Raw genomic sequence first — 15537 nt, 5'->3', positions numbered from 1 at the left:
GGATGCAGAGGATCGCCTGTAAACACTGCGCGGCGGCGTTTAAGCGTTCATGTGTGCACACACGTATCATGAGTTTACATTTAAACGACAGCATCAGGTTTTTTTCATTAGCTTCATGTTGTGTTTACACTCATCAGCTCCGACTCGTGTGTGTGTGTGTGTGTGTGTGTGTGTGTGTTTGTTCATTCTTTCTGGAATGTTGGAGATGTCTTCCAATGAAAACAAACTTTCAATCTGTTTCTTATTGCTGTTCCATTTGTTCTATGCGACTCGAAGCAAGGGGTCCATACGGCATGCTGTGTGTGTGTGTGTGTGTGTGTGTGTGTGTCAGAAAAGTTCCGTTTGAGCCAGAATGGGAAGTACAGTTTAAGCCTGACACTAAAGTTTGGTTGTTAAGTGGTTTCGATCAACCTGAGTCCAATCCCAGCGGGGACTCTATAACTGGTAACGTGGTGGTAAGTTAACACGTGGCCTCCTGACTAGAAAGGATCGTTAGTGTTGCGTTGAAAGTAGTGACTGTGAGAAGACATGCAGCAGAAGCTTGTGTTCGACTCAGACTTTAAGTCAGGAACTGCTCACATGTGCAGAACTTTTTCCTGGCGTGAAATAAGCGCGTTTCCACCAACTTGCTAAAAGCAACCCAAGTCAGTAAGATTCATCCTCTGGGAACCATGAACGATGGTGCAAACATTCACCATTAGTGTTATTATTATAATATATATGACATGTATGTAATGTGTGTTGTTTGCATTTTATCTACTTGTCTTTCTTCCTTTCTTCATAACTAATACTGTTGATGTATTGTGATTTTAAAAAGGTGTCAGTTATCATCTGGACAACAGCTGGACATTAGCAAAGTTGGCTAAAGCTGCCCCAATTACTGTTTTTTGTGACAGTTGATCAATGGGGACTGTCCACGACACTATAAACAAATAACCTAAACTAATCTAAATATGTTGAGGTATCAGGTCTGTTAGAGTAGCGGGCTAAACCATGGGATGACTGTTAATGATACAGTATTCATTTCAAGACGTGAAAACCAACAGGTGTCTTACCCATGATGCTTTCTGTGCCGTTGGTGGAAGCGGTGCACGAGGCGGTGCTGTAGTGATTCCCCCCGCCCCCCCCTCCTCCTTCCCCTCCCCCTCGGTGGAAGCTGGACATCGGAGGAAGGCTGGAGTTGATATCTGCAGACGAGTGCGACGGGTAACTCTGCAGGAAGAAAAACAGAACAAAATTGAGCTTTTAAAAAAAAAATATATATATATATATTGCAAAACAGCACAGAATACATGAAAAGATAATAAACAGTGCATTTGTACATGTCATTTAGCATGTAACATGACTACAGATAGATTCACCGGACGTGTGTTGCTTGTACATGTATTCATTTGAATATTAACATTTGAACTTATTCATAAAAAGGGGATCAAATACAGTGAATATGTCTCCTAGAAAAAACCCTTTTATATCACACTGGCTATGATCATCGATTTAATTTGTTTAATTATTATGTTTTAGGCATACATTTGATCCCCAAAAGCCTTTGTAATAAGCTAGCTTTCCTTGAAGCAGGACAATTTACTCAACACACGTAATGTCTTAAAAACAACAAAGGATAATTACAAAGTGTATGTCCATTATCTGTGTTTCATCTTTGGACAGACTTCCTGAAAGTCAAGCATCACCTGTGTCACGCCCTGTACAGACTCCCTGTGATTGACAGCTCTGCTCACCAATCTGTCGTGAGGGTGAATCCCGCAGTAAGAGGAGCTCTGGGAGGGGCCGTGGGCTGAGTTCCCGCCCCCCAGCATGCTGCCATGGTAACCCTGCTGGGGCATACTGCCACCGCTGCTGCTCCAGGGGTCGCCGCTGTGGTGACCGTCTGACAGAGAGACAGAGAGGGAGAGAGACAGAGAGGGAGAGAGAGAGAGAGAGAGAGAGAGAGAGAGAGAGAGAGAGAGAGAGAGAGAGAGAGAGAGAGAGAGAGAGAGAGAGAGAGATGTCATGTTTGTATTTTGTTTGCTTTGTGCAGCCCTTTGATCTTGTGATTTGGGGCTGTAATACATTTGGATTTGATTTTGATGTCATGCTGCATTCTGGTCTGAGATCAGTCTTTGAGAAGGTGAAGTCATACTGAGGTTTCTATCTGCTGTCAAACCACTCTGTGCCTCAGTCTGTGCGACAACATGCAGTTTGGTGACCTGACCCACTTTATGCCGTAACCTGGTTTCAAAAAACATGATTTTAGGAACCATCTCTGTTTTACTTATTCAGGTTAGATAATAACTTGATTACCACTAAATTGTATCACTTCCTTTAAAAACACATTTGATGGTTTGCGACATGAAACCCATCCGTGAGAAAACTGACAGTCTCAAATAAGTCTGAGAACTTACTGTTTGTGGTCAAAGACTGAAAACACTCGCCTGCTGTCAAATGTATGTCATGAATACATATTATATTCACTTCTATTAAAACTTGTTTTATCCTGGACTACGGTCGCAGAACATAAGTTAAGTGAGTAAGTTAAGGAACTTATACTAAAATTAATCCTTGGTGAAAACCTGAATTCCATGAAATAATGCTTTATGGTCCCTCAATCCGACTCTGTTCGGTTGGCAATCCCTCACATGTTTCCGGGTGTGTGTTAAACTCTCTTGTTTTGTTAGTCCATATATTTAGCAATGTTTGCAGCAAGAAGAAGTTTAACAATTAATTGTTTATCAAAATAGTGGATTAGTTGTCTGTCTATCCACTAAACTAACACGTTTACAACTAATCATTGCAGCTTTAGTTCAAAGAGTCTCAACGTTTGCAAGCCACATGTTTTTACTGCCCTGTTCAAAAGATGAATACAATATATTGGTATTTTGTAAATAACAAATCAAATGTCTGACTGAAAGCTTTTGAAGATTGTGGTAAAAGAAAGAATTTCACAGCGTCTGTGATCCAGTGTTCACAATGAACACAGAAATCCACTGCAGGAAGTTTTTTAGGAAGGACAAATATGTGTGTGTGTTGGTATGTTTGTTTTTAATCACTTGTGAGGACCACGTTTTGAGAAACAACCTGTTCTGTGGGGACATGTTGGGAGAGAATGGCCTCCTGGTGGTCATGCTGTGCAAGTTTCGGCAAGTATCCTCTTAAAAATAGTAAAAATGGAAGTGTGGTATTGGTGTGTGTGTGTGTGTGTGTGTGTGTGTGTGTGTGTGTGTGTGTGTGTGTGTGTGTGTGTGTGTGTGTGTGTGTGTGTGAGTAAGTACCTGGCATGAAGAATGAGCTTGAGAAGCCAGCGCTGGGAGGTTTGGAGGAGGGATAACCCGGTGAGTCTCTGTTGTAGTCTGCTGTACTGGCAGACGGAGCGTACACCTGCAACACAAACACACACACACACACACACAACGTCATTCAGGAATCCTCACTCTGATCAAAATACAACATGTTTTCATCACAAGTCTCGCAGCCAAACACAAGGTGAGGCTCAGCAGGAGACGGCTTCACACACAAGCCTTTTCCGGCAGGAATAAACAAATGATCGACACTTCACTCTTTAACTCATGGTCTTTGTTTTTATTTTCAAACTGGAATAAAAACAGCAGCTGCTCTGGGAACTCAGGAGTAACACGATCTGTATGATGTACAGTGTGTATTTGCTTTGGTAACAATTAACTTGTTAGGTATACCTAAAAATAAATAAAAGCTTATTAATTATTTTATTCTTAAACAATTATTAACAATGAACTTAACTCATTCTATGATGCATACTGTACACATAAGATATTTAAAAAAAATAAAACAAGATTTATGTACATTTTATCATATATTTTTAACAAGTACATATTTGCTTTTTTTTCAAATCATTTTTTCTAATCATTTTGTAGGTTTTTCAACAGTTTGAAACAATGTTATTATATAACATTAGTTATTTTACATGTTGATCAATGATTTTGTATTTACTATTTGATTAAAGACTATGATCTGATACCTCCAAAACGAGTTGAGTTTATATTGTGTATACTGTACAGTATATGTATAGCAAATGTGTGTGTGTGTGTGTGTGTGTGTGTGTGTGTGTGTGTGTGTGTGTACAGCTGCAACAAGACTTAAATAATATCTAAACTAAACTTGGATAATCCTAATTTTTAAAGCACCAAATGACTTGATAACGGGTTGTTTTAATTCATCTTTTTTTTTTTAAAGTTAACTAAATACAACAACTAAAAATGCACACCATAAAAAATACAACATGGCAACCACATCAATTGCATCTACAATGTGGATGCTGTGACCAAAACATTTGTCCTAACATAAACCCAAGCCACACCACATATGCTTCCAGCCTTCTTTCATTCAGACGAGGGTGATTCAGTGATTCTGTGTTCTCCTCTCAGAGGGGCCGCAGTCATGCAGCACACATGCAGTAAAACGTGAGGCTGCAGCCTGTCCTCCCTCCAAACAGGTGACGTTCTCCCTCACACAATGCCTGTGTTTGGTCATGCCTTCGACTGGGGGTCCCCACAGCACGCCTCTGTGTGCGTGCGTGTGTGTGTGTGTGCATAGCGTGCGAACACTCAGCCATGACGCTAGCTTTGCGCCGCATGACGCAAACCCTGGAACAGCTGTTGAAAGCGCTCTCCTCTCCCTCAGTCTCCCCCACTGACTCACATCAAAATGAAAGCGCCGCTCCACAGCTACACCTAATCTGCCTCAAACCCCCCGAAAAGACACAGGTTGCTTTGTTAACTTAACAGTATTTGCATATGGATGGAACACAGATGTTGTAAAAGAGAATCTGATGGTAGAACACAGAGAGAAGAAATATTAGAAAAAGATGAAGAAAGAAAACAACACTTGGGGGCATTTAAAAAAACATCTCACTTCCCACACTCCCTGAGAGAAATTATTAAAAACAGAAAACAGCCTCAAACTGTTTCTGTCAAACATAAAACCTCCTGACTTTTTCTCAGATCACTAATAGCTTGTTTATCGGCTTTAACTTCTGAGGGGAAACATCTGATTTATTTTTCTGTAACTGTCCTTTTTATTTAATGGTAAAAGATGATCAGGGAACCGTGAGACCATACAGAAAAACTAAAGAGACTTGCAACTTCTTAAACTAAAAACAGTCAGTCATAGCCAGATGTGGAAACATGGAGAGATATAGTTAATATTAGTTAATCAACTTTAACACAGTTATAAAAAGGTGATACTGACATATATGTATATGGTTGATATATTCAACTTAAACTCAACTTCATGTTTTAAATGTCTTCCCGCCATATATCTTGAGTATTGTTCCAGCCATCTCAATGCCTTAAAAGCTTCTTATTCTATTCGTAATTACACCCATCTCCCAATAAGGTGTGTTCAGGTTCAGATGCTTTATCCGCAGTTAAATGCAAGACTGTAGAATTAAAGAGAACTTGATGCTCAATCTACCCAACAGAGAGATGGCTAAAAGTGTAACGTTATAAAGTTAATTAATTGACGTAATGAAGTTAGATCCCTCCATGTGTTTGCAGTGTTTTGTTGCACACACAGTTCCGTTGTGTTTCAGAGCCAAGTTGTTTACTTCCTGAAAAATACTGCTCGAGGAAAGACGCAGACGCAGAGACAACTACCACAACAATCAGGACTTCTGAGGGGAGAGACACACTGGGAACTGTGGGAATATAAGACTGAGGTCAGGAAATACACAGGCAAACACACACACACGCTCACACAAACATACACACACGCTCACGCAAACACACACACACGCTCACGCAAACACACACACACGCTCACACAAACATACACACACGCTCACGCAAACACACACACACACGCTCACGCAAACACACACACACGCTCACACAAACATACACACACGCTCACGCAAACTTGAAGACACACACGTTAAATACAAAAATAAAGTGCTATACGGAGCTAATGTTTTTGTGGATGCTGGCAATGCCCCACAATGCACCTTGCAGGAGTTATAAGGATACAAATGATGATTCAATCTCCACACACACACACACACACACACACACACACACACACACACACACACACACACACACACACACACACACACACACACACACACACACACACACACACACACACACACACACACACACACACACACACACACACACACACACACACACACACACACACACACACACACACACACAGGGGTCTGCAGATCAGGGTCTGCAGATGTCATTAGAGCTATAAGCTAATGTCAAACTTCCTCCTCCTCCTCCTCCACTTCCCCTCTGGGAAATGAGTTTGTGTTCTGATGATAAAACCACATTTATTGACCCAGAGCACACACACACACACACACACACACACACACACACACACACACACACACACACACACACACACACACACACACACACACACACACACACACACACACACACACACACACACACACACACACACACACACACACACACACACACACACACACACACACACACACACACACACACACACACACACACACACACACACACACACACACACACTCTTGCGTTGAAAGCATTTTGATTTATATCTGTTGTGCACACATATCTTCCCATTGAATGCATTTTAAACTGGTGACGAAAGGCTGTGATTTGTGTGAGAGAGTGTGTGTGTGTCCGTGAGTGTGTGTATTAATGTGAGTGTGTGTGTGTGTGCGTGTTACAGACAGACAGGAACAGGTGCAGAGTGTGTTCAAGTCCGAGGAATGTAGAGAGACACAATAACAACTTCACTTCCTGCAGTATGTAACACACACACACACACACACACACACACACACACACACACACACACACACACACACACACACACACACACACACACACACACACACACACACACACACACACACACACACACACACACACACACACACACACACACACACACACACACACACACACACACACACACACACACACACACACACACACACACACACACACACACACACACACACACACACACACACACACAGTTTCAGTATTCCCACTGTTTCCAGGCGGACCTTCAGAGTCACCCTTGACAGTGTTGTCATTGGCAACTAAAGAAACCGTACACCACAAGAAAATAATGAGAACTTTGAGAAGTAAAATGTCCGATCGATAACCTTCGTGCTAGGATTCCCCAAACATTTCTAAGAATTGCGAGGCCTGCTTATGTCAAAAAGTGACCGGACATAATCATTGCAGATTTGTTTTAATTAATTAGATTTCTACCTGGTTTTAAACAATTCAAACCAGGAGAGGAAATTAATCATAAAACAACCAGCCTACCCACATCTGTGTGCCACTGAAGAGTCATAATAGAAACCAATCAAAGCGCAACAACAGAAACGTCTAAAACCGCATTGAACCGGTTCTGTATGTAGTGATAGAAAAACTACAGAAACAAGTGAAATCGCTTCTGATAAGTGACAGATAATCTGGAAACAGCCAATATGTCCAGGATTCCATTACAGTATATTTATCCAAAGCTAAATCGCTATCAGTATATAGCCACTTGGTTGCCAGGTTTCAAACCAAATGTACCCCAAATGATGAGAAGATTGAAAAAAGAAAATGCTAAATGATTGCTTGTTCCCATCCGATACGTTGATGTTATTAATATTCATGAAGATACATAAGCAGCACGTAGCAGCATTCCTCCAGTTGGAAACACTTTATAAAGTTGCAGAAGAAGAGCGTGCAAAACAATCATTTCAAGAGACAACAAGAAACTCGGTCAAAAAAGTAGAAAACATGATGAAAAAATAACATTTGTGTTTGCTTGATAATCTGAGGAAGGAAACATCTGACCTTGGAGAGGAACGAGGAAGTAACGTTGGACGTTGAAGTCACTTACGTAATCATTTATTTACGAAACCTGTTTCCATCCATTCTTTTTTCCGCACTACGCTTCTATGATACCAAGTTTTCCACCACAGCAGAGCATAGCAACGTAATTGCGCCACCATTGGGACTTTGTTGCGTACAAACTATGATCAGAACCAGAACAATGACAGGTCGTCCTAATGGGATCCACGGAGCCTCGTCCCTGACAGAATCCAGTGGAAGTGGTTGTGTAACCTCCCGCTGCGTGGTGACGGATCGGAGAAACATCACAGTTTCCTTCAAAGAATCGCCCCCGGCAACAAGGCGAGAATATTAAGGCACATTCCTCTGAAAACTCATTCCTCATGGAGCTAACCAAACACATCGAAGCACAGGACGTTTTCTGAGCAACCAGCTGTGCAACTCTCTGACCCACAGGTACAACTTGAATTAGAGGAAGTTAGCGTACTGTACGGATACATCCCAACTCAATTAGCATATTCAAAGAGAGCGATAGTACATTGCCGTCAAACTGCTTATGTTGTATGATTGACAGTCACGAAAACAAAAGCAGCCACAAATAGAGAAACCTTCAAAAGCAACAAGCGAGGAAAGACACGCTAAAAGTGCTGAATCATGACCGCGGAGGTTTGAGAGTCAGCATTAAGAAAAGAAGAGAGAAAAGCAACAACACGCTTAATTGTCTCCGCAGTGTTTCAGTTATACCGTGTTGACAGCGATGAAGACGCTGCAGGGCCAGAGTGTTAGAAAGAGAACATGGGAACAAAGTGGAATGCTAAAAGTTGGATGTGGATAAGAAGAAAGAGGGGGAGGAGGAGGAGGAGGAGAAGGAGGCATTTTGTCTTCGTTCAGTGTGTGATGCTTCTGCTCCGTGTTATCGTCTCCAAATGTGGAGAGCATCTGTTCGACCTCCGTGTTTCTCCTCCTGCTCTTCCTCCTATCCTTCCTCTGCCCTTTTGACCTCACTAAACTTCCTCAAGATGTGTGCATATTTTACATCTTAATACCAAAACATAACGCAGTGTGACTTTGATGCAAAAGAGCGGACCAATGGGATTACGCCGCACGACCGAAACAAATGTACACACAAAATATCTGATATGATAGCACGGGAAATTAGGAATATATTCAAAGACCGAGTGATTTTTGAAATACGAATACATATTTCTTTCTCTTTCTTTTTCAAAGCTTATAACACACACAACTTTACTGTATTTGTGATTTTGTTGTCAATTTGCAAGCTTGGATCAAAGTCTATCGCACATTTTCCCCAAAGTTAGTGAAAAATCGGAGTAAGGAATATTATTGCTTGTTTTGTTCCACTGCTGTTATGAGATTATTAGTTTAAGTAGTTGCATAGGACAGAAGCAGTAAGGCTTGCCAATTCTCCACTTCGAACGTTTTATAATATTGCAAAGGAAAAGGTGCAACAAGAAAACCTCATCGAAGAAAGTGTAAGTCAAACAGAACTAGGGGGGACACAAATAGAAACTTGTGTGGAAATAGCATTTTTGAGTTTCATAATCGGAGGGCGGTTACATCAGATCTGAGTTACGCATTAAGGGAAACGCAGTTATTCGCTTGAGTGGATGTTGGAGTCACACGCTTCATTCTTAGTCGCAAAATCTGTTTCTTATCGATACACCAATGCACCACATGTACATTCCAGTGGCGATATTTCTAGATTTTGAAATTGAACATGTACATGGAAACACAAACCGTGACTGTAACGTTTTGAGTTGCATCTGACGGATCCCATTCGGTTTTTCAGCCTCTGTTTTTGTCATTAATTGACTTCCATAAAAACACTTGCACAGACAGAACTATGGGGTGAAACATGGAAAAGAAACAGATCTGCCTTCGCTCCTTAAAGGACGTGTTCCTGACTTGTTTTCTCTTCTCTCTGCCTCCTGCTCACACACACACACACACACACACGCACACGCACACGCACACACACACACACACACACACACACACACACACACACACACACACACACACACACACACACACACACAGTTTACCACGCTTCATCCAAAGCAGATGTGCTGGAATGCGAACACTCAAAGGAGCAGTCACGAAACCTCTTGACACACACACACACACACACACACACACACACACACACACACACACACACACACACACACACACACACACACCACACACACGCACAGTCGGCTGCACCTGTGCCTGTCCAATTCCTCTCTCCTCCTCCCTCCTTTTTGTCCTCTACCTTTCTCATGTCCGACATGTTGCCGTTATTCACCTTCACACAAACAGTCCATCACCACGACCAGCTAAGAGGAGGATGAAACTCAACATATGCAAACATGTGGTTCCTCTGCTTTTTCTGTTATGACATAAAGCTCTATTGATGCTTCCACTGTATCCGTCCTGTCCTCCACCTCTCTCCACCTGTAGACGCACTTTTCATCTCCGCTCCCCACTCATGCCGCCGCGCTCAGAGCCGGGGGCAGATGTGGGAACGAGAATCAAACGGGCCGCAGACGGATCAAACATATTTCGGGGGTTTTTCTGTTTTTCAGATGTATTTTTATAGCGGAGATCTGAGCCGCGGCCTCGGAATCCTCTGAAGGTTAATTACGTTCCTGATTCAAAACACATGGAGTAAAAAAAACTGAGAGTGTGTGTGTGTGTGTGTGAGAAAGCGGAAGGAAATCCCACCCACCACCTCTGAGCCGAGCCCTTTATTCTACCAACCTGCAATTGCACTAATGTGAAGCAGATGTACACACACACAGTTTGGAGCATGGCCGCCTAATTGAATCCATACGATGCAGTGCGGAGAGACGGATGAAGAAGAAGGAGAAGAAGTCAATGGAGGGAAAGAAAATTATAATTTAAGACATTTAGAAATATCAGAAATTGTTAAAGATAGACACATTTATTTAAAATAATTAAGAAAGGAGGGAGAGAAAAAGTTAGTACAAAAAACAAGAGAAATTAAAAACTGGAAAATAATAAATTAAAAACAACAAATAAATTAATTAAAAACTTAATCAAGAAGTAAAAAACAGCATGACTGCAAATAAATTAGTTATTATAAAATAATTAAAAACAGGAATAATTAATACAAACACAGACAGACGAGGGGATAAGAAGTGTTAGAAAGTGATGATGGAAATGCAGATTTCATGTAAAGACAGCAAACACACACACACACACACACACACACACACACACACACACACACACACACACACACACACACACACACACACACACACACACACACACACACACACACACACACACACACACACACACACACACACACACACACACACACACACACACACACACACACACACACACACACACACACACACACACACACACACACACACACACACACACACACACCCACATTTGCAAAAACACCCGTGAGTAATTGAAAACATCCAGAGCCTTCACACAGTCACAGTGAGATTCATGGACCGAAACACATTCTTCAACTCACTTGTGACAGAACACACACACACAAAAACACACACACACACACTCGCACAGACACACACACACACACACACACCAAACTCCCTGTGGAGCTCAGGCTTCCTGTGGCTTGATTAGAGCCCCCTATGTGAAGACAAGTGGACTCAGCGTGTGTGTGTGTGTGTGTGTGTGTGTGTGTGTGTGTGTGTGTGTGTGTGTGTGTTAGCATGGTGCACCTGTGACTGAAGGGGGGTCGAGTTACTCAGACAGAAAACACTGGGGGGCCGGACAAAGAGCGAGGGAGAGGTGTGTGACACATGTGAGCGGCTGTGAATGTTTCGCCATTAGAAGTGTGTGTGACCGAACAAATGAGTGTGTAAGTGAGAACAGGAAAAAGAGAAATTGGCCCCAGTGTGTGAGTGAACGAGAGTGTGTGTGTGTGTGTGTGGAATACTTCAAGGAGGAAAAAGTCCATTCATGACGCGCGCACACACACACACACACACACACACACACACACACACACACACACACACACATACTGTACACACACACACACACACACACACACACACACACACACACACACACACACACACACACACACACACACACACACACACACACACACACACACACACACACACACACACACACACACACACACACACACCTGTTTGTGATGCTCTTGCTCTCACTTATCAAATTAAGTTTACAATTATTTTAACGAATGATTCATTCATCCACTTTTTTTATTTCCACCTCTTCTCGTTCCTCCTCAACTCACCTCCTTCCTCCTCTCCTCCTTATCCACTCCTCTCTCTTGTTTCCTCCTTTCCTATCATGTATCCTCCTCCCGTTTCTTTCCCCATCTCCTCACCTGTCTTGTTTCCTCTTCTTTTGCTCTTTCCTTCTCTCCTGTCGTTTCCTTCTCTTTTCCTTTTTCACCTCCTACCTCCTATCCTGCTTTACTTGTCTCCTCTTCTGTTGTCTCCTCTGCTTTTTTCCATTTTTCCTCCAATGTGTCTTTCTTTCCTTTCCTATTATTTCCTTTTTTCTTCCTTTCTCTCCTCTCATTTCCTCTCTCCTTACCTCCTTCCTTGCCTGTAATTGTCTTCTACCCTCTCCTGATTAAGTTTCCCGTTTCCACCTTGCTTCCTCCTCTTCTCTCCTCTCCTGTTCCCTTCCCTCCTCTTCTCTCGGTCCCTACTCTCCTGTTTCCTTTCCTGTCCTCTCTCCGGCAGCAGACTGTGTATTCATTATTTAAAACGGCAATATAAATGAATACAAAATAGAATTGAAGAAAAACTGAAGGCAGAAAAAAGTGAAACTGCAAATTAAAGACGAATAAACAAATCAGGAAAACAAAGTAAAGTAAAGAAGCAGAAAAACCAGAGAAGAAGAAGCAGACGGAGCAGTTGAGTTAGTGTTTACTCTGCGGCCGCTAAATGAATTCAAGATGGCGTCTGGTCTCGCCAGGAGCCACAACATCAAAGAGTCAGACAGCCAGTGAAGGCAGCGCTCTCCCTCACTACTAATGACACGAGGAACTGTAAGGCCTTCATGTATCTCAGAGCAGAGTGTGTGTGAGTGTGTGTGAGTGTGTGTGTATATATTAAGCTAATCAGCTGGTGAGAATTGAACATGTTCTGTCCATTCTATTAGATGGCCAACTCAACATAAGATATGTAATACATACAATTAAATTAAGTTCCATTACATTAAATATAAAATTAAAATAATATAGAAAAATATGTAATAAAATCTACAAAGCACTTAACATGGTTTGGTTTAATAAAATATAATGTACTTGCTTTTCTGAGTTTGTATCTTCATGGTTCATTTCACATAATTGTACTAATTTGAGTTTTCTTTTCTTTCCCTTGAGCTCTCCATTAACCCCACTTTCATGTATTTCACTTGGGAATATGTATTGTTCTGAACATGATAATCTGGCGGAATTGTTTTTTGCATTCACTTCAATCCTTCAGCATGATTTACAGGAAGTAGTAGTTGATCAAAGCTGCATTAAAAAGTTGTAATTTCTGTACTGGCATTATAAAAACCTTTAGAACTGTGTCCATCTCATTCTTATCTGCCATTTTTCTGCCATGACCTCACACGTCAGAGAAGGTGGGGGCAAAAGCAAACACCAGGATCCAGGCTGTGAGTAAATGGCAACACTGGGCTTTCTGGCTTCTTATTTGAGCATTTTAAGAACCAACAGAAAGATATTTTCAAAGACTGTTTCGACTCATCTGAACCTAAAACAAGCAAGGAGCAAAAACACACACTTTGCTATGACCTGGTCAATTTAGAGAGAACAAGCAGGACTTCTACTTAGAATTCAAGTGTGTGGAGAGAAATGATATAACAGGGTGGCCCTGTGTGTGTGTGTGTGTGTGTGTGTGTGTGTGTGTGTGTGTGTGTGTGTGTGTGTGTGTGTGTGTGTGTGTGTTGCAGCCTTTTATATCTCCTTTCCCAGGAAATTGAGTAGGCTGTTCTCATCACACACGCACACGCGCGCGCGCGCACACACACACACACACACACACACACACACACACACACACACACACACACACACACACACACACACACACACACACGATACATTCAGTGATGGAGAAATATGGAGGCTCATAGTGGACATAATGTGGCTTCATAATATCCCCCCTGACACAGGAAATAGCCAGAGGTCTGGGACTGAGTTAGTGCATGTGTGTGTGTGTGTGTGTGTGTGTGTGTGTGTGTGTGTGTGTGTGTGTGTGTGTGTGTGTGTGTGTGTGTGTGTGTGTGTGTGTGTGTGTCTGTGAGGAGAAATACCCATCAGAGGAAATAATGAATCGCACTGCAGCTTTTCAGAGAACTGAGGGATCAATAACTTTAAGTCATTTCAATATTGTAAGTAAAATGTATTATAAATCAAAGAAAAAGTTGAATTTTTTCCTTACGATTCAAACTTAATTTTCTGACATTGTTGCTTTTATATATAATATACAAAATAAATAAAAATAATACATGTATCTGCCTCTAATGAATTTATAGAAAAAGCTATTATTATTCCAAATCTATTTTAAACGTTACATGTGTTCATGCAGATTCCCACCTCAATGTGTGTCAGTGTGTGTGTGTGTGTGTGTGTGTGTGTGTGTGTGTGTGTGTGTGTGTCTGTCTGCTTTCCCCATCTGTGCAAGTGAGTAACAAGGTGGTGTGTGTCGACACACGTGAGAACCGTCACAAGTGTGTGTTCACGTAGTGTGTGTGATACATGTGTGTGGGTGTGTAATTGTGATTGTGTGCAGGTTTTCAGGCCAGAGAACAAAAAAAAATCTCCACAGGTGACGGTTCTTTACGAGTCTCTTCCACACTCGTTTTATTAGCCTCCCATTTTCCTTTCAACCACCAGCACTTTTTTTTTTAAATGCTTCTTCTGGCAAAGTCACCATTCCACCATCCCCCTTCTCCTTTTCACCAATATCCTTTGATTTAATTACTGCCACATGCTGCCGACTGCCAGCGATTGTTAGCGAGAGAACTGCCCCAACAGAGTCACTCCTGACACGCCGAACAGGCAAATACGCGGGAAAACACACACAAAAACAACACAGTGAGGACTGGTTATGAGCAAGCACAAAAAAAGAAGCACAAAAAGCTCCTTACAACTTGATCAGGGATCATGAAAGGCCATGTCGCGGCCCTGGGAGTATTGACGAGATCGACAAGATCGACAAGATCTACTAGATACTGCTAATCCTATCACCACTACAAGCAACAGTTACAAGCTACAAAACAGCCACAAGCTACGCTACAAGCCACAAGCCACAAGCTACGCTAGCCGCAAGCTAGTCTGCACAAGCTACGCTACAAGCTACGCTGAAAGCTGTAAGTAAGCCACAGAACATCAAGAGAAAACATCATGCCTGGAGATAGACACAAAGGACGATGCCGTAAACGAGGGACCCCCTCAAGACCGGCATTGACAGTCATATTTGTGAACATTGTGGCTGAACCACATCTAACCAAGCCCTGTAACTGACTGCCTTGTGGACACGATAAGAAGAAGACAACTTGATCCTAATGTTCTTTATTTTAATTTACATCAACAACACAAATGACTTAGGAACAGAAGTTGTGGGTCAACTAAATTAGCAACCAATGCTAAATGCAGCAAAAACAACAATATCCAATATTTCGTTTTCTACTTCCTTCA

The 15537-nt window shown here is 41.9% G+C and overlaps 1 protein-coding gene across 3 annotated transcripts in view; it reads right to left on the bottom strand.

Annotated features, from left to right (window-relative positions):
* Positions 1-15537, bottom strand: part of LOC117456609 (transcription factor 4-like) — a 219015-nt gene that overhangs the window by 33018 nt on the left and 170460 nt on the right. For all 3 annotated transcript variants that reach the window (XM_034096536.2, XM_034096537.2, XM_034096539.2), the window contains 3 exons: positions 3267-3372; positions 1737-1885; positions 1056-1212 (listed from right to left, as the gene is read on the bottom strand). In XM_034096536.2, the coding sequence (XP_033952427.1) occupies positions 1056-1212; positions 1737-1885; positions 3267-3372 (412 nt within the window). The remainder of the gene's footprint in view (positions 1-1055; positions 1213-1736; positions 1886-3266; positions 3373-15537) is intronic.

This window comes from Pseudochaenichthys georgianus, chromosome 12 (assembly GCF_902827115.2).
Source record: "Pseudochaenichthys georgianus chromosome 12, fPseGeo1.2, whole genome shotgun sequence".
Classification (NCBI taxonomy): domain Eukaryota; kingdom Metazoa; phylum Chordata; class Actinopteri; order Perciformes; family Channichthyidae; genus Pseudochaenichthys; species Pseudochaenichthys georgianus.
The sequence above is the reverse complement of the archived record's forward strand: the minus strand, read 5'-3'. Positions and strand labels throughout refer to the sequence as shown.